This window comes from Mya arenaria, chromosome 2 (genome assembly GCF_026914265.1).
Source record: "Mya arenaria isolate MELC-2E11 chromosome 2, ASM2691426v1".
Taxonomy (NCBI): domain Eukaryota; kingdom Metazoa; phylum Mollusca; class Bivalvia; order Myida; family Myidae; genus Mya; species Mya arenaria.
The window spans coordinates 56,692,074-56,716,024 of NC_069123.1; the positions used below are offsets into that span (position 1 = coordinate 56,692,074).

Genomic DNA, 23,951 nt, shown 5'->3' on the forward strand with positions numbered 1-23,951 from the left:
CATCACATGACTTGGACAATGGATCAATAACTACCACTACAAACTAAAACCTTACCAGAATGGCTGACATCAAAACCAAGAGTTCTTCTTTTGATAACTAATTTCTGACTGTTTTGCATGTAAATCTCCCTTGGTGATAGGCAAGTTTTTGTCAGCAAAGTACCTGGCGGCCTCTGCCAGAATCACATTCTGATTCCAGTCATCTAACCAGCTGTTGTATCCACTGCTGAACTCCTCCGGCCTCGGACACACTAGGTGAGATTCGTCTGCTATGAACACTTTTTCTGGTTTGCCTTGGTTTGCTAGTTTAATATTGGAATGAAGCCTATTGCAAACTAAGCATTCAAAGTCTTCTATAAAATTAGTCCTTCCATATTTCCATGTTTCCACTATGCTCCATGAGCGATTTGATAGCATTTCTTTAAGTAATGGATTTGTAACACCAGTTTTCTTCCAACTCAGGTACTTGTTGTATTCCTGGTCATTTCTGTCCAAGAAGTTTAAATAGTTTGCCAGTTCTTTTGGTGACTTAAAGTCATCTATAATAATAGCCGAGTGATCATCAGGCAAAATATCCTGAAAGAATAACATTTCAATTATTGAACTTTAGCACAATCATAGTGTTAGAACCACTTTCTTTGCTCCCTACCAGGAATAAAGCTGATGAGTGCCGTTGCGCTCCAAGAGTACAACCTGTTTCCCTCACTTAAATGCCCCCAAGTTGTCTCCGAGTTGCTTGTTAACCATTATTATTTACTTTATGACCCATGGAGGAAATATAGCATCTGATGAGGTGCTAATTTTGGGATAAGCAAAAAATTAGTCAAGATTGTTCAGAATTTATTTGTATTTATCTTTATTAAAAATAATAGAGTACAGTATATGTATTTATTAAAAACGGTGTTGTACTTAGCAACCTCTTCAAGGACATAGCGGACATGCACTCCCTAAAACTCGGTCTCCGAGACGGTGTCCTCTGGTGTCAACAAGTTTTAACAAGAGCCGTCGTAAGACAGCGCGCTCGACTACGCCGCTTTGACTTAGAATACAATAACGATGTAATAATACCAAGTTTGGTCTCTTTATGTCAAACTAAAAATTTTCGAAACATAAGGTGACTTTGATGCTGCCCTCCCACCAGCCCACCCAAACAATGACGCATGTCATTCAAATAACTTGATTTCCCATACTGAAAATGTGGTTAAAAATATACAAATATGCCTTTCAAAGGAAATTAAAAAAAAAATCAAAAAATTCAAGGGCCATAATTTGTATTTAGGCTTAAAACGGAGTTATGTTTCTTGTTGTAACTTGGTCGTAAATAATTTTGAATTTTATTAAGTGCATTTAATGAACAGTATATTTTTTATTAAAATCCCAACTTGCCCTTAACTTTTACTTGCCTAAAACTTTAACCTAAGTCAATCAGGGGCCATAACTTGTATTAAGGATATGGAACAATTGTGTGAAGTATTAAGTCAATTGAATGAAGGGTATAGAAGTTATTAAACAATATACCAACCTGCCCTAAAACTTTAACCTTAGTTCCATAGTCAATCAGGGGCCATAATTTGTATAAAAGATAATATGGAGTTATCTAACCTCATTATGTGATGGCTCTGAACATCTGTGTGAAGTATTAAGTCGATTGAATGAATGGTATTGGAGTTTTAAGTGAAAATCCAACTTGCCCTAAAACTTTAACCTGCCCTAAAACTTTAACCTAAGTCAATCAGGGGCCATAACTTTTAGGATAATATGGAGTTATGTAACCTCATTGTGTGATGGTCCTGAACAACTGTGTGAAGTATTAAGTAAATTGAACAAAGGATATATAAGTTATTAATAAATATTCCAACTTGCCCTTAAACTTTAACCTAAGTTCCATAGTCAATCAGGTGCCATAATCTGTGTAAAGAATAATATGGAGTTATCTAACCTCATCATGTGATGGCCCTGAACAACTGCGTGAAGTATTAAGTCAATTGAATGTAGGGTATTGGACTTATAAGTGAAAATTCCAACTTGCCCTAAAACTATAACCGAACAGACACCGACGCCGACGCTGGGGCGAGTAGTATAGCCCACCTATTCTTCGAATAGTTGAGCTAAAAATGGTTGATGAATAATGACATTATTTTAAATTAATTGAGAACAAAATAGCACATTGGTTCTGAAGACTGAATTTAAGCATGGCCGAAGATTGTGATGTGAATTTTGTCAATAATCTTTCGCTATGTTGCAGTTCGTAAGCCAAGCTGCACAGCCATCATAACTGATTAACATTGTAATTCAAACAATTATTTAAAACATAGATTCTTATCAAGTTTCTGCGGTGTTTCTCTGAGTTAACTCCTCCCAGGAACACTATGATCATTATTCTTTGAAGTCCAAAAATCAAGACCTTGCGGAAAGCGTACAGATGATAGATTCCTGTTTTGGTCTCAAAAGCTAATAGTTTGCAGAGGGAAATGGAAAGTTGGTCTAACACTATAATTGAAATTCACATAACAATAACCTATGTGCAAGCATTCTTAATATCAATTACATGTTTTCAAGATATTGAATAGTCAAAAAACAAAATATTTTTCAGAAAGAAGTTCAATAGTTTCATGTTTTTTGTTAATTTGTGAAACAGGAACAACAGCTATGTAACATATGTATTTTTACACCTCAAACAATTGACATAGACGCAAAACCACCATGATACAAATATTCATAACTGTTAAAACCAATCGAGAGATTTACTAGTCACATGATAACCATGGACATTCAAATGCATGCCTGGATCAAATGTTCTTCCTTTAACAGCATACCTTGATCTTGGGTGATCCTCGTATGACAGGTACAGAGCCCAGCATGAGCGGTCTCCAGACCTTCTCAGTGACATAGTCGTCACAGATGGCGTTCTCCATGGCCAGCGTGAACTTGTAGCGGGCCATCAAATGGTAGAACTCTGTGTGCTCCATACCAGCTATTGGGTCAACTAGGCTGGGTAAGTATGATGAAAAACTATATAAGTGGTCATTATGTTCAAAATGTGAAATGCATCGTTATCAGGGCGTTGATGGTATTTTACACCAGCGTGGGTTCTAATTTTTAGAGACATTTATTAAAAATTGGTTTTAAGCTTTCACTTCTTAAAAGAAAAGAGTTTATAGAATTTGAAAGGTAAAGTTTCTAGAGACTTAATGAAAGGTGAAAAATATAATTCAATTAATAGATGACAGTGCACATCTAAGTGCCAGTGTTCGATTTTTAGTGTGTATGTGTTGTTACTACTTTCAATACTGATAGTTTGTTATGAATACCATGGCTATCACCTTTATCATTGAGTCAAATAATGTATACATATATTATTTTATACTTATTTCTGAAAGTGACTCATAACAGTTTGTCAAACAAAAGGACACACAGTGTAGTAAAAAAGCGGCACAGTGCAGGAAATGGGCAGCAGGGTGCCGCACCCTGCTATTTAGGCCTAGCTGGAGCACTGGATGATATAAAAAAGAATTTATATTTGAGCAGTTGTTTTCCTCTGTAATATGTTTGAAAATGCAGCTTTAAAAATGTTAAGTCATAATATTTAAAAAAATATCTTTATTTAAACATATTCAACTGTTTATTAATATCAATTTGTTATTTTTGGCAACATATATCTGTTCTTTAGTGATTTGGTTTTGATCAAGGGAAAGTAACTACCCTTGAAAAATATTTTCACAGATGTTATTTCAATGATAATACTCCATAATTTAGTGAAAAGCATGAGAGAATACCGTAAATGACTGGGTATAAGACGATAGGGGGTATTAGACGCAGGGAAAAAAAATTGTGAAAAATCCGAGGAAAAAACTTTTAATCTATGTTTTTGGTTAAAAGACGCATAGAAAAAATGTCAAAATCGTCCGGCATTTTCAGCCACCATGTTTGTTGACAGTGACAAAAAAATTTTTTTTCGTGAAAATGGCGATGGTTATCTTTAAAACCATACAACCATACTGTCGAGAATGAAAAGTTATGTTATGCAAAAAATATTTTGACAGTGCCCAACTTTGTTTTTTATATGTAAGTTTGATTATTGTTTAATTCAATTTATTATTCAAAATAATATTGAATACCGTAATTCACAAGAGTTCGGACACCATAAATTAATTATTTTTTTCGCTCTCCGAATACATAGAAAATTATCATTTTTACATTTTATTTACATGTTTGTTTAACCTGCCTTTTTTCTTCATGTTTGGTTTTTACCACTTATTAATTTATCCGTAGTAATCAATGGTCATAAACTTATTTATTACGCCTATAAGTGTAAATCCTTCATGAAGTTAATTAAAACACCATTTTATACATGCACTGAACTGAATAAACACATTCTATCGGCTTCAGATCAAAGAGTCACACTGTGTGACGTCACATAACTTACAGTTATACCCACGAGGATCTCGTGGAGAGCATGGACATTGCTATGCAGGATTAATGTACGATTATTGCTTCATATAGTCTATAAGTGTGGTACAAGTTTGAAAGCTTATTGGCAAATCGTTTTACAAACATGCCATGTTGATGTTTTCTTAATCCCTTGATTGCCCTTGTTGTTTGTTTAATCCTCAAATAAATATATCACACTTCCTTTTCAACAGGCAATAAATCGTTTAGGATGGGTAGTAACTAATTAAATTGTCACAGTGGTGTATACGGTTAGGTAATCTAGCCAGGCATTGTAAAAATAAAAATCAATTATCTTCGTCTGAGAAACTTGGTAACTATGAAAGTTATGATTGATGTATTTGGGAAATAATTATGGGTGTCCAAATATTTAGAGTGTACGAACTCTTAGGTGAATTATCGAAAAATATTTTTGTTGAAATTATAAACGTCTTACGATATACCGTATCCCGATCTTCAAGTGCCGTTTTAACCCGTATATACTCGATCAATATGACGCGAGTAACATCCCTTTCTACATAAATCTAAACAAACTCTCGGCTAGAAATTGACCTCAGAAAAAAAGTTCAAAAAATTGTTACTGGGTATTATACGCAGGCATTTTTTTTCATCAAAATCTGAGGGAAAAAAGTGCGTCTAATACCCAGTCATTTACGGTAACTATGAAAGTTATGATTGATGTATTTGGGAAATAATTATGGGTGTCCAAATATTTAGAGTGTACGAACTCTTAGGTGAATTATCAAAAAAAAATTTTGTTGAAATTATAAACGTCTTACGATATACCGTATCCCGATCTTCAAGTGCCGTTTTAACCCGTATATACTCGATCAATATGACGCGAGTAACATCCCTTTCTACATAAATCTAAACAAACTCTCGGCTAGAAATTGACCTCAGAAAAAAAATTGTTACTGGGTATTATACGCAGGCATTTTTTTCATCAAAATCTGAGGGAAAAAAGTGCGTCTAATACCCAGTCATTTACGGTACTTACTGTTTTGGGAGGTCCTTGTTGTGTACACAAGACCCATATGAATCTACAGTCATCTCCTTCATGAGTTCGCGTACGTAGTTGTCACGACCACATGGAACATTGCAGTCACTCTGCGTGTACGATACTGCAGCTAGAGAAGCCTCCCTCTCATGCCTGTAGGGACTATTTTGTGTTAAATTTTGCTCACCACATTAATAAATTAAACCCACCATTTTGAGACTATTTATACATCACCAAATGGTATATTAGAGTCTATAATCCGAGACAGCTCAAATTAAACAAGAGCTGTCACAGAGACAGTGCGCTCGACGATTCCGCCGCTTTTCAGTGTAAGGATTGAAACATGCATGGATCACTGTTAGATTAGTTTTCAATGCAATACATGATGTGCTGAGATATTAACATAAATGTGGTTACTTGCAAAACTTTAACCACAATTTTTAGGTGTAATAATAAAGGGCGATTATTTGCAAAATACAGTTATCTAACTTGGTTATTCAATTAGGTTGGGTGGTTGAATACCATTGTATAAAGTCTCAATGCAATACATCAAGTAGTTGCTGAGATATTATCCTATGTGTGCTAACATGCAAGACCTTAACCATTTCTAAGTCGCATAATAAAGGGGAAAAAATCATATAATATGAAAGATCAGACAACGCGAAAACTTTTTCTTCTTCACAGGACATTGCGACAGGTAAACACCTTAAGTTTACCTGTCGCAACAAATTTTTACCTGTCGCAATGTTACAAACAGTATTCGGTTACATCAGCCTAAACCTTGATTTTAAGCCTCTATTTTAAATAAGTTTTGTAAATCCCCATTATAACAGGTTTAGATCTTTTTAGTTAGATTTGTCTTACAGTTCTATAATAAATTACAAAAAAAGCTAAATATCATGTAAAAACAAGAGGCACATCAGTGCCTGTGCTCCACTGGCCAAAAGGTTCAAGCAAAGACCACCTAACGAACATTTTCGTCAAGTTTCATAGAAATACAATCATCAATTTTTGAGGAGAAGTTATTTAAAAAATTTTTTTACTTTAATAGCTCTGGCTGCCATGTTGTGCAGTGGACCAAAAGATTTGGGCAATTTGAGTAAAGGAGCACCAAACAAACATTTCTGTCAAGTTTTATCGAAAAAAGGTCATCGGTTTCGACGACAAGTCGTATAAAGTTTTTTTTTATTTTTTAGCTCTGGCAGCCATGGTGTGCAGTGGACACTGTTTGGGCTATTTTGGTTAAGGACTACCCAAGTAACATTTCTGTCAAGTTTCATTGCAATACGATCATCGGTTTCTGAGGAGAAGTCGTTTAAAGGTTTTTCTATTTTTACCTCTGGGGGCCATCTTGTGCAGTGGACCGAAACCATTGAAGCAAATTTGATAAAGGACCATCCAAGGAACATTTCTGTTAAGTTTCATCAAAATCTGATCATCGGTTTCTGAGAAGATGTTCTTTAAAGGTTTTTCTATTTTTTTGCCCATGCAGCCATGTTGTGTAGTGGACCGGAACCATTTGAGCAATTTTGGTTAAGGACCACCCAAGGAACAATTCTGTCAAGTTTCATCAAAATCTGCCTATCCGTTTCAGAGGAGATGTCGTTTAAAGATTTTGCTATTTTTAGCTGTGGCGGCCATATTGTGCAATGGACCAGAACCATTTGAGCAATTTTGGTAAAGGACCACCAAAGGAACATTCCTGTGAAGTTTTGTCAAAATCCGCTTATCAGTTTCAGAGGAGATGTCGTTTAAAGTAAAAGTTTACGCACGCACGCACGCACGCACTCACGACGGACAATCTGTGACGACATAAGCTCCATGGCCTGCGGCCAGTGGAGCTAAAAATCAATATTCGGATCTTATGTCATAATTTTTTTCTTCCCTTTCCTCCCCAAAAAAACTCATATCTGGTGCGTCTACCCATGGAACAGCTAGATCTTACTCTTTTAATTCATCTTTAAATTAAAGATACAGCACGGTTATAAAATGTAACGAATTGTACTACAAGTCAAACTCAGGAACAACATTTATGCAAAAACGAAAGTAGATTTCTTGTTATTGGCAAAGTTAAACAGAGCGGAAAGAAAGTCAGCTCGGTATATTAATCATCATATCTAAATTAAAACGATTGCCGGGATTACATATGGAATTTTGTAATTTCCGAACATTTCCGTAAAATAAAAGTATTAGAGTACGAGCTGAAATCGGAACCTTACGCGTTTTATTGGCTTTTACGGAAACATGTCGAAACGGGGTTTACATATAGTGATACACAGATTAACACGCTGAATAATCATGATATAATAGTTAAAAATAACTCTGAACATTTATTTAGAAACTGAAAGTAAATTTTCCGAAAATCATACGGTGCTGACTGTAATTTTTCACCGGACATTGTGACCGACCAAAACAAAAGTTTCGTAGGTCAGAATGGAAATATACCGGACATGTCCGACTGTCCGACGGACATTCGCATTGTCTGAAAGATAGAGTTATCTTACTTGATTAAATAAGAAGGTTTAATGGTTGGGAGCCTGTGTGTAAAGTTTCAATGCAATACATGATGTATTCGCTGAGGTATTGACTTAAAAGTGGTTACATGCAAAACCTTAACCAGAATTTCTAAGTCTAATAATAAAGGGCAATTATTTTGCATTAAATGCAAACTAGAGTTATCTTACTTGATTAATTTAGTAGGTTGGATGGTTGAGTACCATTGTAGAAAGTCTTAATGCAATATCTCAAGCAGTTGCTGAGATATTTACCAATGTGTGCTTGTACGCAAAACCTTAACCAGAATTTCTAAGTCAAATAATAAAGGCCTATTATTTGCATTCAATGCAAACAATAGTTATCTAACTAGGTTAATAAGAGGTAGGTTAGATGGTTGAGATATTAACCTTGCACGCAAAACCTTAACCAAGGGGTGACGCCGATGCAGACGCCGACGCTTGGGTGAGTAGTATAGCTCTCCTTATTCTTCGAATAGTCGAGCTAAAAAATGAAAAAATGTAAAGATCTTTAACAATGCAAAAATGTTTTGTTGATTAATATACAAATACAGGGATGTGATTGACCTGACAGCTGGAGGGCTGAATTAATTCCGGCCATGGGTTTATGGGGCGCTCTTGGGGTCAAAGGGCACTGCCGTAGAAGAAAAAATGGCTTTTTAAAAGCTCTTTTGATGGCTCTCCTGACTTTAAATTCAAAGCAAACTGGTATATCAACTTATTTTTTAATTTTTATTTTTTTATTTTTTTTTGGGGGGGGGGGGGGGTCTCTGGGGCCATAAGAAATAACAGTGAAAGTCCCTGCCTGTTTTTCTGTTCTGTTGACACGAGGTACTTGGTGCTTTCTAGCCAAGTCAGGTCCTCTAGGTGCTGCAGGGTGAGCGGGAGGTCGGAGCCCCGCCGGAATGTGGCCGTGTGGTTGAACAACGGAATGAATGCAGGCATGTGCAGCACAAGGTTGTTTTTAGGAGACTCCTCATGTAGGAGGGCCCATTCATGCTCGGGTTTACGGGGCATAGGGAGGTCATGCACACGCAGGTCTGTCCCATAGAATACCACTGCCTGAAAGGATGAGTGTAATTTTTTTTTAACCTACCCAAAAAACATAAATCGTACATCAATCTCATGTATTCCTTTAAACAACAAATAATACATCCATTAGCCACTTGGTCGTCAATGTTTTATGGATATTATGTAACCAAAACCATGGATGTTAAACCAAAAGAGTCAGCCAAGGATTATTTGGTGTTTTGATTTGATGCCTCTGATGCAGCTGATTGGTAAAATTGTTTTGACCACCTACAATTGACCAGTCAATTTCAGGTGTGTAATTTTGTTCTCTTAAAACATGGAGAAGATAGTTGTAGCCCGGAATTATAAATATATACATGTTTTCCCTAGCTAATCCCTGTTAAAAACAAAATTGTACCGTTTTAATATACACACGTGACTTTGGAAACAAGAGGCCCATAAGGGCCAATGCTGTACTGGCGTGGCTCTTGTGGTCATTTTTAATCCAGAGCATGTATGTAAGGGTAAAGGGCAACAGACATATAGTTCACGTTTTGTGTTTGGGGTACCTGAAAACATTGCACGTTCAACATCTGAGGGCAGAAAGTGCCAGTTTGGCCCCAGGGTCATAATTTGAACAATCATGGTAGCTGACCACTAGATTGTGCCTTATTCAAAATAGCAAGTGTCTGCATAGCTGGTTCCGACATAAAGATTTTCAAACATTCCCAATTTAAGTATACCAAACCTGTGAACCCCGGGGGATGGCCAGTAATGACCCCAGGGGCATAATTTGAACAAACACTCGCAAGCAATCGTGTCAAGATGGATGCACGAACACACAATAAGATTTTCAAACATTTCCCAATTTAAGTTAACCAAACCTGTGAACCCTGGGCATAGCCAGTAATGACCCCAGGTGCATAATTTGAACAAACATTCACGACCAATTTTGTTTAGATGAATGCGCGAACGACAGACACTTAGAGCTAAAAAATGGCCTTTAGGCTTTCAACAAGAACAAGGCAGAGTAATTCACAAAATCAACTGCAGAACCAATAAGCAAGTTGTCTCCCTTTAATCCTAGACTTGACTTTACATGTAAACTTGGCTAAAAATAGAATTCGCTCATGCAGACCTGGCTAAAACAAGGCCCATAATCTAGGCATGCATGGGCGGATCTGGCTGGTTTTCAAAAGGAACCGAGCTCTAATGGATATCTAAATACTGTACCAGTTTCATCAAGATACATTATAAACTGAAGTCTGTATCGTGTGAACAAGCAATTGTTTACAGACGCACATACTACGTTCACATTACCATCGCATAAGCTCTTCTGGCCTTTGGTCAGTAGAGCTAAAAACTGAATCATTAATCTGCTTCATAAAATTCAATAGCTTGAATTTCACCTTTTTATTTGTACCGCCATGGGAAAACCCAGTTATGGAACTCCGGTTAACATGTATAAACTCTGGTCTATCTGATCACTTGGAACTAGGTTCAAACTTTGGTTATATGTATATCTTATAGAAATGATAGGCACTTAAGTCTAGCACTAAAAGTTCAATACTGACAGAACAAATAAAACTGGTAATTTTAAATCACAAAATGGGGTTTCTTGTTCTACAAATTAAATTCAATAATTAAAATCCTTGAAATAAATTGATCTCTATCAGTCCTGTTGAATTCTAACAGTTACTTTTATATTAAAAATGTTCAACCAACATTCTCTGACAAATTTGACCAATGTAAACAGTTTCAAATATTACTTAAGCAAAACATTTTTTAATAAAAACCTTTGTCTTTTGGTGTTGCCAGTAGTGCCTGTCGACTGTGAAGAAACACGAGACTTGACCACAACGCCTGTATGCGCCCTTTTCCCCGGTGAATGGTGTCCACCATAGAATGATTGGCTCCGAGATAACTTCCTTGAGCGCCTGGCTGTCGTCAGCATGGCTCTCCACAAACGCTGAGAGTAAATGGAAGGGTTTATATAGCAAACAGGTGAATGGTATCATAAATAGAGGATATTAAATTTTCTTGATGTGCTTGCGAAATCATATTTTATTTCACAAATATATTTTTACAAGTGATCACAAGCCCATTCTACACAAAACTATTGTTTAATCCCCTTAAGCAATAATAATCAAATACCCTGTCAGGATATTTTTAGTTTTTCATGTCCCTTATAAACATTGTTTCACAAGTTATATTAAATTTCATAAAATTGTGCTTTTCATTTTGTTTATGTACCTGGCATTCCAGCATCATTTTCTTCATACTTTTCACCTTTGAGCATCTGTAAGGTCAATTTAATGAACTATTGAACTAGTAATAACATCAACATTGAAATGCATACGCAAACACCACCTGCAAGAAAAATCTTTACATAAGCCCTTAAATGTAGTATTTCAACATCAAATCACAAAAGAGACTAACTATTTTAATACACTAAGTGTAATAGACTACACTACCAACCAGGCATTATTGCAAATATCACGCTGCATTCCAGAAGAGAGGCAAAGTGAGACAAAAAGCTGAAAACCTTCCTAGTTCTTACTCCAGTCGTTTTCCAAAAATATGTACTACTCTATTGTTTATAACTCATTTTATATTATGTTCAGTTTTGGTTTAATTACTACTGGCACAAAAATGTGTATAGAAATAACACAATACTAAACAAAAGTGATGAGGAGCCAAGGCAAATGCTCATCTATTCTTATTTTCAATTTGAAAAAGCTGCAGAATAAACAGAATAAATATTAAAGCCCAAGTGTTGCACCTTGCTAGTATGCAATTTCATATTGTCCCTGCAAACATGTGTACCAAGTTACATTTGAATATCAGCGTAGAAGACACAAGATACAAGAACCTTTATTTAAAGTCAGGTATATATGATAACAAGAAACAATAGCTCAATGAGCTTTTTTCGGACATAAATAAGAAACATTATACTTAACATAAATTCTAATTATTAAAAGTTTTTGCACAACAATGCTGATGAAGACACAAAGATGTATCACAATACATTGACTTTTTTCTGCCCAAAACAGACCAGCTAACAATGTCAGGAAAGATAGAATTAAGTTTTAAGAGTTCAGAGTCTAAGAGAAGAAACAATTGATAGGAACAGTTCACAAAACAGCATTGCTTTCTTAATTGTTCTTTCATATATTTATATATATGTAGAACATGGGTTTTTCCCCAACCAACACTTATGGTGTTTCGAGTGTTTATTTTTTTCCAGTGAATAAAAGAAAGCCTACTAAATGAATATAAATATTAGAACACAGCAAATACATGAAATGTACAATATAAAAATACAATGGCCATGCCCATTTTATTGAAATAAATAAAAACTGGTTGAATTATTATTAATTCTTACAAATTCATGACTATAATGTATGGTAAACCAACTCACCAGACTGCATGACAGTATAAGTATAATATAATGTGAACAAAACCTCTTCGAAGAACAAAACTAAAATAAGGTTGAAACTTGGTGGACAAGTAAGGAAGGCTTCACTTGAAGCTCGCAGCTCGCTAGTCACATAATGCCTTAATCTTCAGAGAATTATGAGTAAAGGGCGGTAAGGTCATAATAAGAACCAATGGGAACATAAGATAAAAATAAAGAACTAATTGAATAACTCAAACATCACACCATACACTTAGAACATGACATTTACATGGACAAACATTTGACATTACAAAACAGGACAGTTGGGGTGGAGTTACACCTGTCTACTTATATTTCAAAAGGTTTATGTGTACGGGTTGAAGTCATTATTTTTTTTTCTTATTTATGTGATGAATATATAAATATGTATACACATAAAAGTAAAATGTAACTTTACAAAACAGGACAGTTGGGGTGGAGTTACACCTGTCTACTTATATTTCAAAAGGTTAGACTGTAAAGGTTAAAGTCATTATTCTTTTTTCTTATTTATGTAATGTATATAATTATAAATATGTACTGGTACATGTATACACATAAAAATGAAACATAACTTTACAAAACAGGACAGTTGGGTGGAGTTACACCTGTCTACTTATATTTCAAAAGGTTAACATGTACATGTTAAAGTCATTATTCTTTTCTAATTTATGTGGTGTATATATTAATATGTATACACATAAAAATAAAACATAAAAAAATCACATGGGATAAACCAATGTGATGTTGATTATTTTTTATTTAATAATCTTCTTGAGGACAAACCTAAATTCAAAAGACATCACAAAAACTTATCCCATTTTATCTGTACCCAGTATAGTTTCATGTTTGTCAGAGCAAATTACAATAAATAAATAAAAACATATATAAATAAACAATAACCAAAAGAAAACAGAAATAGGACACTTAAGTAGGCTGTTTTTCAGAGCGTTTGGGGAATGTAAACTTTAGGAAAATAGATCACCGTCAATCTTTGAGTTTGGAATTGAAATTACATTAAGATGTAATGATAAGGAATCCTAAATATACATACTGTATATCCGACTAGCATCATGGTTATTGCTCCAGTCAGGCAGAGGAAGAGAAACATGCGAAATGGATTGAAACGCAGTTCCTCCTTGACAGCCCTGTTCCGGGAATGTGCCATTGTACTGCACACTGCAATAGATATTGATTTATTGGCTTTATCATAATCACTTAACTGATACTTTGGGCATCTGTGGCCTAGTGGTTACACATTTCAACTGTCAATCCAGTAGTCGCAGGTTTGAATGCCAGCCGCACCCCTAAACAAATATATTTATTGTCTTCTCAGAGGAACGTTAAATGTGGCGACATTGCATAAAACTAGTGAACATTGAAGAACCAGAGTAGCTCTTAATAGGGTAACATTCAGTCACAGCACTTTGCTTACACACATCCTAATTGATATTTTTACGACTAAAAGGAACTTAAGAGTTTGATAGGGGCGAAACGAGTTGGTTCGACAGAATTAGGAACAAATGCATCAGGGCGCTAAAATAGCAACCACTCGTTACAACTGACAGAATAACAGAATACTTGCAGAAAATAGTTTACTATGTTCTGTCTTTTAATCTCATTAATTTTAGTACAAATTGAATTAACTAACAAGTAATAAAATAGTTGTTTATCCCGTTGCTAAAAAAGTCCTGTTCCTCGTTTTTTTCCGGAAGTTACGGAGATGCCCGAATGATTTTCACGTGTACTGATCAAAACATTGACCAAAACATTTCTTTGTAAACAATAAGTAGTAAATCAACGCATTAACTGAATATGGCTCGAAAGAAAAAGGTAACCCAATCTTTATCTTTTTTTATTTTTATTGTTATTTTAAGATATGAATCGTATACAACCCTACTTTAGTACATTGTAATACAATTTCGCGTTACATACTAACATACTGTAGTAAAGTAAGGAACTGAGTTCTGAAAGGGGGGCCCGTATTAAATATATATCTTATCCTTAAAAGCGTTTCAATGATTTCATTCAGTCTAGTGTGCTACTGATTACATATCTCTATCAATATTGTTTATCAAATTGCTTTAATTTAAGTTTTATTATAAGGCCAAAAAACAAATTGTGTTTGCGGTGGTGTCAGGGCATTAAGGACCATAGACATAACTGACCAGAAATAGGGGACTATATTTAGGGACATTACAGAATATGATTTATAGTTTTAATTACAGTTTGTTTAAACTTTATAATGTATGCTATTTTGGGACATTACATTGAATGTTTTGACTTTTATTGTTCTATTGATGGTTTCAATGAGTATAACTGTACACTTATTGTTTCATACAGTCTATAAATGTGGTACAAACATGACATGTCTTTGTTTTCTTAATTCCCTGTTTGCCCTTGTTGTGTCTTTAATTCTCCAATAAATATATCACACTTCCTCTTTCTACAGGCAATAAATCATTAAGGATGGTTAGTTACCAATTAAGTTGTAGTTCTACAGTATGGTATTCTAGCCTGCCAAATATATTGTAAAGATAAAGATCAATAATCGTTGTCTGTGAAACTTGTTTACAGTAACTGTGAAAATTGATTTGGGTGTCCGAAAATTAGGTGTGCAAAATAAATTGCTTTTGAAAATAATTATGGGTGTACACTTTTTAGAGTGTCTAAACTTTTAAGGTGAATTACGGTAATCCTGACCATAAAAACTAAGACAAAACACAAAATCATTTATTATTAAGAGGTTCTACTTTTTGTTGTACAGCCTTTGATAATTGCAATTTTTCTAATCTGCTCTGCAATATATGCAATTTATACCGATAGGTAAAACAGTCTTGTACATTTTTATTAATTCTGTATCTCTTTTGCAATCTTAAGCTGCACAATATGCACAAATGTGGATATTTTCAGACGTCCACTGACAGTATGGAAAGGACTCAGAACCAGAGACACCTAAACAATGAAAATAACAATGTTATTGTATTTAATTTTTAAATTCTTATTTTACCTTTACCGTATTATATCATGTATAGGACGCTAGCATAGATAGGACGCAGGCCAAAAAATAGTTGAAAAAACGGGGTTAAACCCCTTAGTATATAAGATAGGACGCAGCGGAAGAATGTCAAAATCAGAGCCGAAAAAATGAGGTTATAAAGTATTTATAACATATATTGAAGTATAAAAAAAATGTATATAAGGCATATTTTGATAACTGTCTTGTGTATTTCGATAATTATTGTCGTATTTCGGTAATTTAGTGTACACAACAATGATATAAGTCTTGACATTTTGAGAACATTCATGCATATTATAAGACTTATACAAATGCCATAATAGTCCCGAAACGCTTTCTGACTGATAGTCAACCGCTGCAATAGTTGCAATAGTTCCGACATGCCTTCTGAATGACAGTCAACCGTTGCAAAACTGTGTATTGTCAAAACTGATGATTGTTTTGATAAGGCTTGTTGCTGCGCGGATAAAGGCATGTCAGGCATAATTAATGCGTGTCGGTAATTATCCTTGCCAGCGGAAGGCACGACGGATAAAGTGCGATCAAACAACCATACAGTATTAGCATCGCAATAGTTTGTTCTATTGATGTTTTTCTAATGACAGACAGCGGGTGTTTTTCACACCTTCGAACATTTGAAAAGATTTGATAGGGACAATAATGCTACTTTGCGTTATGCACATTCCTTTATTAATTTTTTAAAACAGTAACATACAACAAAATGGTTTGTAAAATATCGAAACATTAAAATCATGAACAACGATTAATTGATATTTACCTCCTTTCCCGATTTTCCGTTGCCGTTATAACTCAATCCTGTTAAAGTGCTGACTCACATCGAGTTTTTGTGAGTAGCGTCCCTTTTGTAAAAAAGTAAACACTCATATTATGTTTGTTTTCAATTTATTTCTCAATAAATCATTTTAAAGTAAACATTCAATATATTTCTGCGTGTGTTAACTTGCGTGATTTTACCTATGTCAGTTGTTCTCTTCGGTGACGCAGTACAGATACTTACTATTACCGCGTTCTTCCCCGGTCCGATAATTTCGACCTGAAATGGACTTGGAAAAAAAACAGATGCAATTCTAATAGCATAGAAAGGACGCAGGCACCTTTTAAGACGAGAATTGGAGGTAAAAAAGTGCGTCCAATGCATGATATAATACGGTATGGCTAATTGGGGTCGGCGAAGAACAAATAGGGTCGGTCAGGTTACCAGAAACACAGGTTGTTGTTTTTTGGCCTTATTGAATTATAGTTGATGCAATTGATCACATGTTTATTGAATATACATTTTAAGGGAAAGAAAAAGAAGAGTTGTCCAACTGACATCAATGAAGACCAGTATAAGGCAGCACCCCACTCGTTTGTATTTCACCGAGGCCATGTGGGCAGGAATGTCAGGCAACTAGTTGCTGACACTCGCACTGTCATGGAACCTTTTACTGCCAAAAATCTCCAGGTATTTATACTTAAGAAGACTGGTCAATGTTTTCTAACCCACCTCGCCAACTTAGTGGTTTTCGGTATACTACTCTGCTGTTTTTTTTAAGATGAGTTAATGTCATAGCCTTGCCAAGTTTGTCATGTGATGTACATAATGATACAGGGCTTTTTCACGAAAAATTGTGAAGAGGCCTAGCCTTTTCATTTTGGGAAATTTAAACACGTGAAATTCTGCAAATTGGGAAATTTAAATGCGTGAACATCTCAAAATAGGAAATTTCACAAATGAGGAATGAAGACACCTTATAAACACGGTTCAAGGTATCCATATGAAACTTGGAACTCATGTTACAAAAAACAGGCTCATATCTTACATGTGAGTCTACTTCTAGCTGATTTTTTTCAATTATGACCTTTTTAATATGAAATGTGTACAAACTCTCCTCAGGGACAAGCTTGAAAGGTCTAAAATGTATGGACTTCCAATTGATACACATGTAGATCTTATTTGGGGAGAAATCATGTATTTGACTTCGCTTTTTTAACATGACGCAATGACAAGAGAGAGAGAGAGATTCATTTTAATCTTCATCGAGTTGATTCTAAATCGGGGGGAAAGAATTGATAACAATATAATTGGTCCTCGAATAACGTTTAAATTAAACAGCATTCTTCTTATGTCAACTTAAAAGATAAAAAGAGTAATTTGCTCAAACAGAATCAATTTTTATTGTACATTTTTGAAGTAGGAAATTCCTTTTGGGAAAAATATCTGGGAATTGTGAAAAAAATATCTGGAAATTGGGGAAATATGCCATGTTTCCCAATTGTGAAGTAGCCTAATTTCGGCCCCTAGCAAAGAAGGTGAAAAAGCCCTGTGATAAAACTTTCAAGATATTTAATTGTAGCACTTAATTGATATTCATATGCATATAATATAGTAATGCTCTAACTCAGGCTTTAATAAGTGTTGATTTATGCATATTTTTACTAAATCAACAGATTTAGATCTAGATCTAGAATGACAGACTAGCATTGAGTTCTAATGAGCTCTAGTACAAAGATCAAATACTCCAGGGGTGCTACGCATTTTGCTGGAAAGTTCTTGGTTCGCATAAATTCTAAAAGAAAAATGTTGACTGAATTAAGACATAAGAATATCATGTATGTTCAGTCATCAGAGCATTCATGAAGTATGTATTACTCAAAGGAGAAGGCCCACAGAATTTTAACACCCTTCTTGTGTTAAGAACGTAGTTCAATCCTCAGTTGTGAAAGAAGAAGAGATTCTCACCAAAAATACTGGTGAAAATGAACACAAGATATGATCTATTTATTTATAGATTGCAGGCCTTGTTCAAAATCTTAAGTTAAATATCATGTTTTGTTACGAAGTTTCATTATTTAAAGGTTAAAAAAATGATTTGTTTAAATACAATAAATGCTTTGAATGAATCAAGTATGACTAAATCACCATTTCCATAAAAAAGGTATTTTAAGTTTTCGTATGTCAAATAGGTTGCGCTTATCAATTAATGGTGTCATCATTTTATGCTGAAGTCACAAAAAGCACTATGGTAAACGTATTATTATTATCCTTAACATTCCTTAAAAGTATAGGGGATAATTGTGCCATCTGAGACATAAGTGTCAACATTATACTTTCAGCTCTCAATACAAGATTTTGTATAGAATTTTGACAAAAATAGTTCTTGCTGCCTCTTCACATGTTGTTTTTAGTGTTTTTTCTCTCAAAATATTAATTATTTGAAGCATATTTATTTAATGGTTTCCACGATACCTGTTAAAAATTATGGGATTTTTTTTCCAATGCTTATTCACTGATCTGACTTTTAAATTTAAATTGTGAATTATGTCAAGCAAATAGACAAGGTATTCTACCCTAAAATAAGTGTCAAAGTCTCTTCTGATCATTCTTCTAAGCCATTTACAACATTGTTTTTAATGATTTATTTCAAGAAACAAACTATTGTATCAAATACTTTTAGTAAGGCTTGCCATAATCACCATTGGTAAATTTTCAAACTTTTATTATTACCCTAACAGTCAATCAATTTTGATAATCTTTTCGCCAATGTCAATTGAAGGATGCACTTTTTAAATATGGCATAAAATTGCTGTATAGACTTTTTGTTTAAAGATGTCGAAAGCCCTAATTGCAAATTCTGATGACTGCATATACTGAATTTAGCTTTTTTTAACATAATAAATTGATGCTACATTAAATCAGTTTGTGATGCTTATAAAAGTCTTGGCTTCAAGCGCTTTCTCAAGATCTTGATCAACATGTCCATCCATCCAAATATTTCTTTTATTGTTGCAGGTGAGGAAGAAGAATGTCCTCAAAGATTTTGTGAGTGTGGCTGGGATGCTTCACGTTTCTCACTTCATCATGTACACAAAAACAGAGATGGGCGTGTATGTGCGTATGTGCCGTCTCCCTCGGGGACCCACTCTCACCTTCAAGGCGCATGACTACTGCCTCACTAAGGATGTGATCTCATCACTACGGAAACCTAACCTAGAACAGATGCAGTTTTTGAATCACCCGCTGGTTGTGCTGAACAACTTCACAGGAGCAGAAAACCACATCAAACTCATGGCTTCCATGTTTCAGAATCTTTTTCCCTCCATCAATATTCACAAGGTATTTTTGAAGCTTTGCTTGTGTTAAACAGATAAATCCAAGGATTTTTATTTTCTAAGTTATCATGATTTTTAGAGATCATTTATAAAAGTTTAAGCCTTTACTAGTTCATACGTGAACATAACATATCTGATTAGATTAGAATATAGAATTATTAAGTGAATGTCACACAATTACACACTCTTACCGTATACTGTCTGTGATACTTTGCAGGTGAACCTGAATGATGTTAAGCGCTGTGTGATGTTCAACTATGAACCAGAGTCTGGTATGATCGACTTCAGGCACTAGTAAGTGATCAATTTTCAAATATTTGCCTGAAACTATTGTATGGTATTAATTTGATACTTAATTTTGAATTCTTGATATTTTTCCATAAGCAAATTGTAAATATGTTTAAAAAATTAAATAATGATCTTGAAACCAGCTTATTTTGGCTCTGTTATGCTGTGTGGATACTAAGTTTATATAAGTCTGTTTCATGTGTAGATAGCAGTACTGGTTGTTTTATCATTTTGGGGGAAGACAGCTGCTCATTACACATACCTATTTGGGAAAAGCAAATACCACCTTCAATTCTCAAAAAAAAAAAGTTTCTTTTTAGATTGATTAAATTCAATAGAAATGTTTCAATCTTTCAGAACTTTGTAAATTATGCAAGATGCTCTGCAGAAGTTCTTAAAGGTATGAACTTTTAGCTAAAATCTTAATTGATATTACATAATACACATTAGGACAATAATTGATTCAACAATATATTACAGCAACATCCGTGTGGTTCCAGTGGGTATGAGCCGAGGTGTGAAGAAGCTCATCCAGGCCAAAGTTCCCAACCTCGCCAAGTATGGCGACATCAGTGAATACATGACCAGGTATGTCAATAGTGGCCTGAACTTGTTTGATAGAAGTCTGGTCTTACAATATGTACTCTTTTTAAATGAGCATTTTATTCTTAGTCCTGGTAATTTTGATATTTTCTACATCTATTATTATTTTTTTTATATTACGGAGTTTTCGGTATAATAGGTGAACCATACTTGTGATTTATTTATTTTTTGGAAACTAAGTGTGTTTCAGGAGATAAAAAAAGCTTTTGATTTTAAGTGGATTTATTTATAACTAGCCATTAACCAGGGTATGCGTTGTTTTCCAGAGCTGGGTATTCATCAGAGAGTGAGGTAGAGTTGGACGGGCCAATGAATGAGGTGGTACTTCCCCAGAACATCAAAAGTCGGGGAAACATCAAGTCCGCCAAGAGTGCAGTCAGGTGAGCAATTGTCTACATGTACAAAAGCATGGATGAATTTATTTGAGTTAATTTCTGTGATTTTCCTTTCCAGTAAGAGTAAATACGTTTTTAAAGGATGTTTTTCAGCTTCTTTTTTTTTAAGAAAACACAAGCTATTTAAATGAAACCACATTTCATTTAACGTTTCATTTGGTAGATATTGAAAGAATGAAGTACAGAAATCGGCTTGGTAAAAGTTTTGATATTCAATTGGAAGAACTGGATAGTAGTTAAAGTTTTTTTTTCAAATGAAGGTTGACATAGCTGTGTCTGTGACTGACCCAACAGCTGTTGCAGGTGGAAAAAACGCTTTACAAGGATATTTTTCATTTCTGAGGCATGATATGTGTGTTACATTGCAGACTAACAGAACTGGGTCCCAGGCTATCCCTACAGCTGGTGAAGATAGAGGAAGGTATTTGCAATGGACAGGTCATGTTCCACTCCTTTCTCACAAAAACCGACGTAGAACTCGCGCAGATTAAAGCACAAAAGGAAAAGAAACAGTAAGTAAATAAATGTTGCTCTTCAAAAACAAAGATTAGATTAGAGAGATCTAATAAGTAATGGTTAGGCTCTCAGTGTAGGGTCATGTTAGCGGGAGAATAAAAGTTATGAGTGATTTACTAGCTGCAGAGCGCTTGCTGAAACTCTGCTAGCTTCTGGCATGAATGCATAGGGCCTTAAATAATGTGTTTGAGTTATATATTGGCAAAAAAACAGGTAGGGTACCGGTAGTTAGGGTTTATCTTTATTAGTCTTTCTGTAAGAACATTACTGTCACCATTGGATAATGGCTTCAAAAGTAATCAGTATGCCAGTATTTTTAAGTTTAAAAGCTTTTTAACTACATATTTAAACACCCATAAAAAAGAAATAAGAATAACTATTTAAGCTGCAAAGCCAAGATTTATGATAATTAGTATGTTTTCTCATGGCTGTATACCAACAATGTTCATATAATGTCCCTATGGTCAAGCTGGCCACTGTCTTAGGGTCCCAAGAGTTCTTTATGATAAAAAGTAAAATTTTGAATTTTTTTTCTCTGAAACCACATGGCCCAGACCTTTGATATTTGGTATGTAGCTCCATGAAGTGGCCATGTGCCAAATTGTATAAATTATGACCTTGGGGTGAATAATGGCCCACCCTAGAGGTCCTATGCTTTCTATATACTTTTATACAAGGCCCAGATCCTTGATATCATGTAGTGGTAGATTACCAACATTATTAATAAAAACTGACAATTTGAATAGTCATATGTGGAAAAATATGGACCAGTCCTCAACCATTGGCGTTTCATCATTCATGTTGGAGGCATGACATAGGGTTATTTTGGCATTCTTGTTTTCATTATTAAAACCCTTTTATATTATTTTTGTCATGGTCTTTGTTTTAAAGAAAGTGATTAGTGTATAATCAGACATACTCACATGAAGAATCCACCCACAGGAAGCAGAAGGAGGCTCGGCGTCGGCAACAGGAAGTAAATGTAGCCCGTAAACAAACCGAAAGGGAGGATAACAAGCAGCGCTCTCTCGAGGGAATACGACGCAAACTTGAGGAGGAGGGGGAGGCTGGCATCGAACAGCCGGAAACTAAAGGTGAGTTCAAATGTTAACTTTTAACAGAAACTCTGAGTGAGGATTATTACTTAAAAGTTTTTCAATCTAAATAGTTTTTCAATCTTAATAGAATAATTGGCTAGTGTGATTTCTTAATCAACATAATGGAGCTATTTTGGGTTTAAGGTGTTTAAAGGTTTGAAATATATGTGTCTCCTGCACCTGTCTCCTCCAGGCTGGTTAGTTTTTGTTACTCAAATTCTTACAAGATAATATTGTGTTCATTCAGTAAGTCATTGTACCAATCTTCACTTTTGCACAGGTGCATTCTGGTTACTATGATTTGAAGTGGTATGGATTGACCAGCAAATCATTTGTATAATAAATATTATTGTGTGCATGTTAAAGAAAATGTAAAGTTACAAAGGCATTGTAGTTATTCTTATTTCCATTTCCTAGCTCCTATGGATGATGATGATGATGTGGAGTACTACAAGGCAGCAGTTGGACATCTTCCAGATGAAGGTAAGAACTGTGTGATTGCACTATGCCAGTGTATTTATACCCCCACAAACGAATGGTTTGCCATTCCTGTGTCCAGGCGGCATTTGGGGGTATTCGTCACTCCTGTGACAGCTCTAGTTTAATCTTGATTGATTGATTGATTTTAATAGTCTGAGGATTGTCCTTGGCATGCAAAAATGCACTGTAACCTCAGATATAACTTAAATACAGTTCTAAGATATTTATTTAAATGAAACTTGTTTCAAATGTTGCCGGAGATGGTTTGTAAATGTATAGCAAAGTCCATAACTTTAGTGGCTTTAATAATTGTTGAGTTATGCCCCTTTAGGGATGAAAAGACAAATGACCAAGGTCCACTCTGCAGCAATCTTGTTATACAAATCAGTAAACCACACACTATATTGTGGAATAATTGTGTTTGAGACATCTGAACATTTAAAACAAACAAGTTTTTGATTTATACAGAAATTAAGAGAGACTTAAATAATTTTTATGTGAAATACAGACTCGGAACAGTTGTATATATTTCTCAACTATAATCAATTGGTTAACATCACCATTCTAATATTATCCTGTTCATTTTTCATTAGACACATTTGTCCCGGGAGGAGCTAAAAGAAAGAAGCAGCAAAGTTTAGACAGAAATGTGAAACTGACAAAATTTGACAAGAAACCAAAAACAGATAAACTGGAACAAGGGAAGAAACCTAAACCTGACAAGTTTGGAAAGGCAAATATAACTAGTAAACAAGAACAGGGGGGTAAAAAGTTCAATAAAAAGGCAAGTGATAGGAAGGAACAGACTGGTAAAGGCAAAGGTGATGGAAGCCAGTCAAAACGTGCAGAAATGACGCCTCTGCAGAGAATGGAGGAACGCAAGAAGAAAAAGAAGAAATTGAAGGAGAAGAAAATGACTAAGAAGCTCAAGGGAAGCAAGAAGAAAGTGAAATAGGAGTGTTATTTGTGTCTGTTGCAGCTTTTATTTAACATGTTCATGAAACTTGTTGTAATTAAATAAATGAATTGGA

The 23,951-nt window shown here is 34.8% G+C and overlaps 2 protein-coding genes across 2 annotated transcripts; one reads left to right on the plus strand and one right to left on the minus strand.

Annotated features, from left to right (window-relative positions):
• Window positions 1-14,113, minus strand: LOC128243160 (alpha-(1,3)-fucosyltransferase 10-like). Its single transcript, XM_052960739.1, has 8 exons — window positions 14,061-14,113; window positions 13,464-13,588; window positions 11,224-11,269; window positions 10,767-10,939; window positions 8,765-9,021; window positions 5,447-5,599; window positions 2,817-2,991; window positions 1-576 (listed from the first exon to the last, which is right to left on the minus strand). Exons 2-8 carry the CDS (start codon window positions 13,575-13,577, stop codon window positions 70-72), a joined length of 1,425 nt encoding a protein of 474 aa, XP_052816699.1. The 5' UTR covers window positions 13,578-13,588; window positions 14,061-14,113; the 3' UTR covers window positions 1-69.
• LOC128243153 (suppressor of SWI4 1 homolog) lies at window positions 14,107-23,951 on the plus strand. Its single transcript, XM_052960727.1, has 10 exons — window positions 14,107-14,242; window positions 16,732-16,893; window positions 19,222-19,545; window positions 19,759-19,835; window positions 20,310-20,417; window positions 20,699-20,812; window positions 21,196-21,339; window positions 22,286-22,437; window positions 22,858-22,923; window positions 23,514-23,951. Exons 1-10 carry the CDS (start codon window positions 14,225-14,227, stop codon window positions 23,873-23,875), a joined length of 1,527 nt encoding a protein of 508 aa, XP_052816687.1. The 5' UTR covers window positions 14,107-14,224; the 3' UTR covers window positions 23,876-23,951.

Bases quoted from the DNA above. Each gene is read 5' to 3' on its own strand.
- LOC128243160 (XM_052960739.1), bottom strand. From the start codon at position 13,577: ATGGCACATTCCCGGAACAGGGCTGTCAAGGAGGAACTGCGTTTCAAT. The intron at 11,270-13,463 runs GTATGTATATTT...TTGACCTTACAG, and splicing joins TGATGCTAGTCGGATATACA to ATGCTCAAAGGTGAAAAGTA. The intron at 10,940-11,223 runs GTACATAAACAA...ATTTACTCTCAG, and splicing joins AAATGATGCTGGAATGCCAG to CGTTTGTGGAGAGCCATGCT.
- LOC128243153 (XM_052960727.1), top strand. The intron at 16,894-19,221 runs GTATTTATACTT...TTATTGTTGCAG, and splicing joins TTACTGCCAAAAATCTCCAG to GTGAGGAAGAAGAATGTCCT. The intron at 19,546-19,758 runs GTATTTTTGAAG...GATACTTTGCAG, and splicing joins CCTCCATCAATATTCACAAG to GTGAACCTGAATGATGTTAA.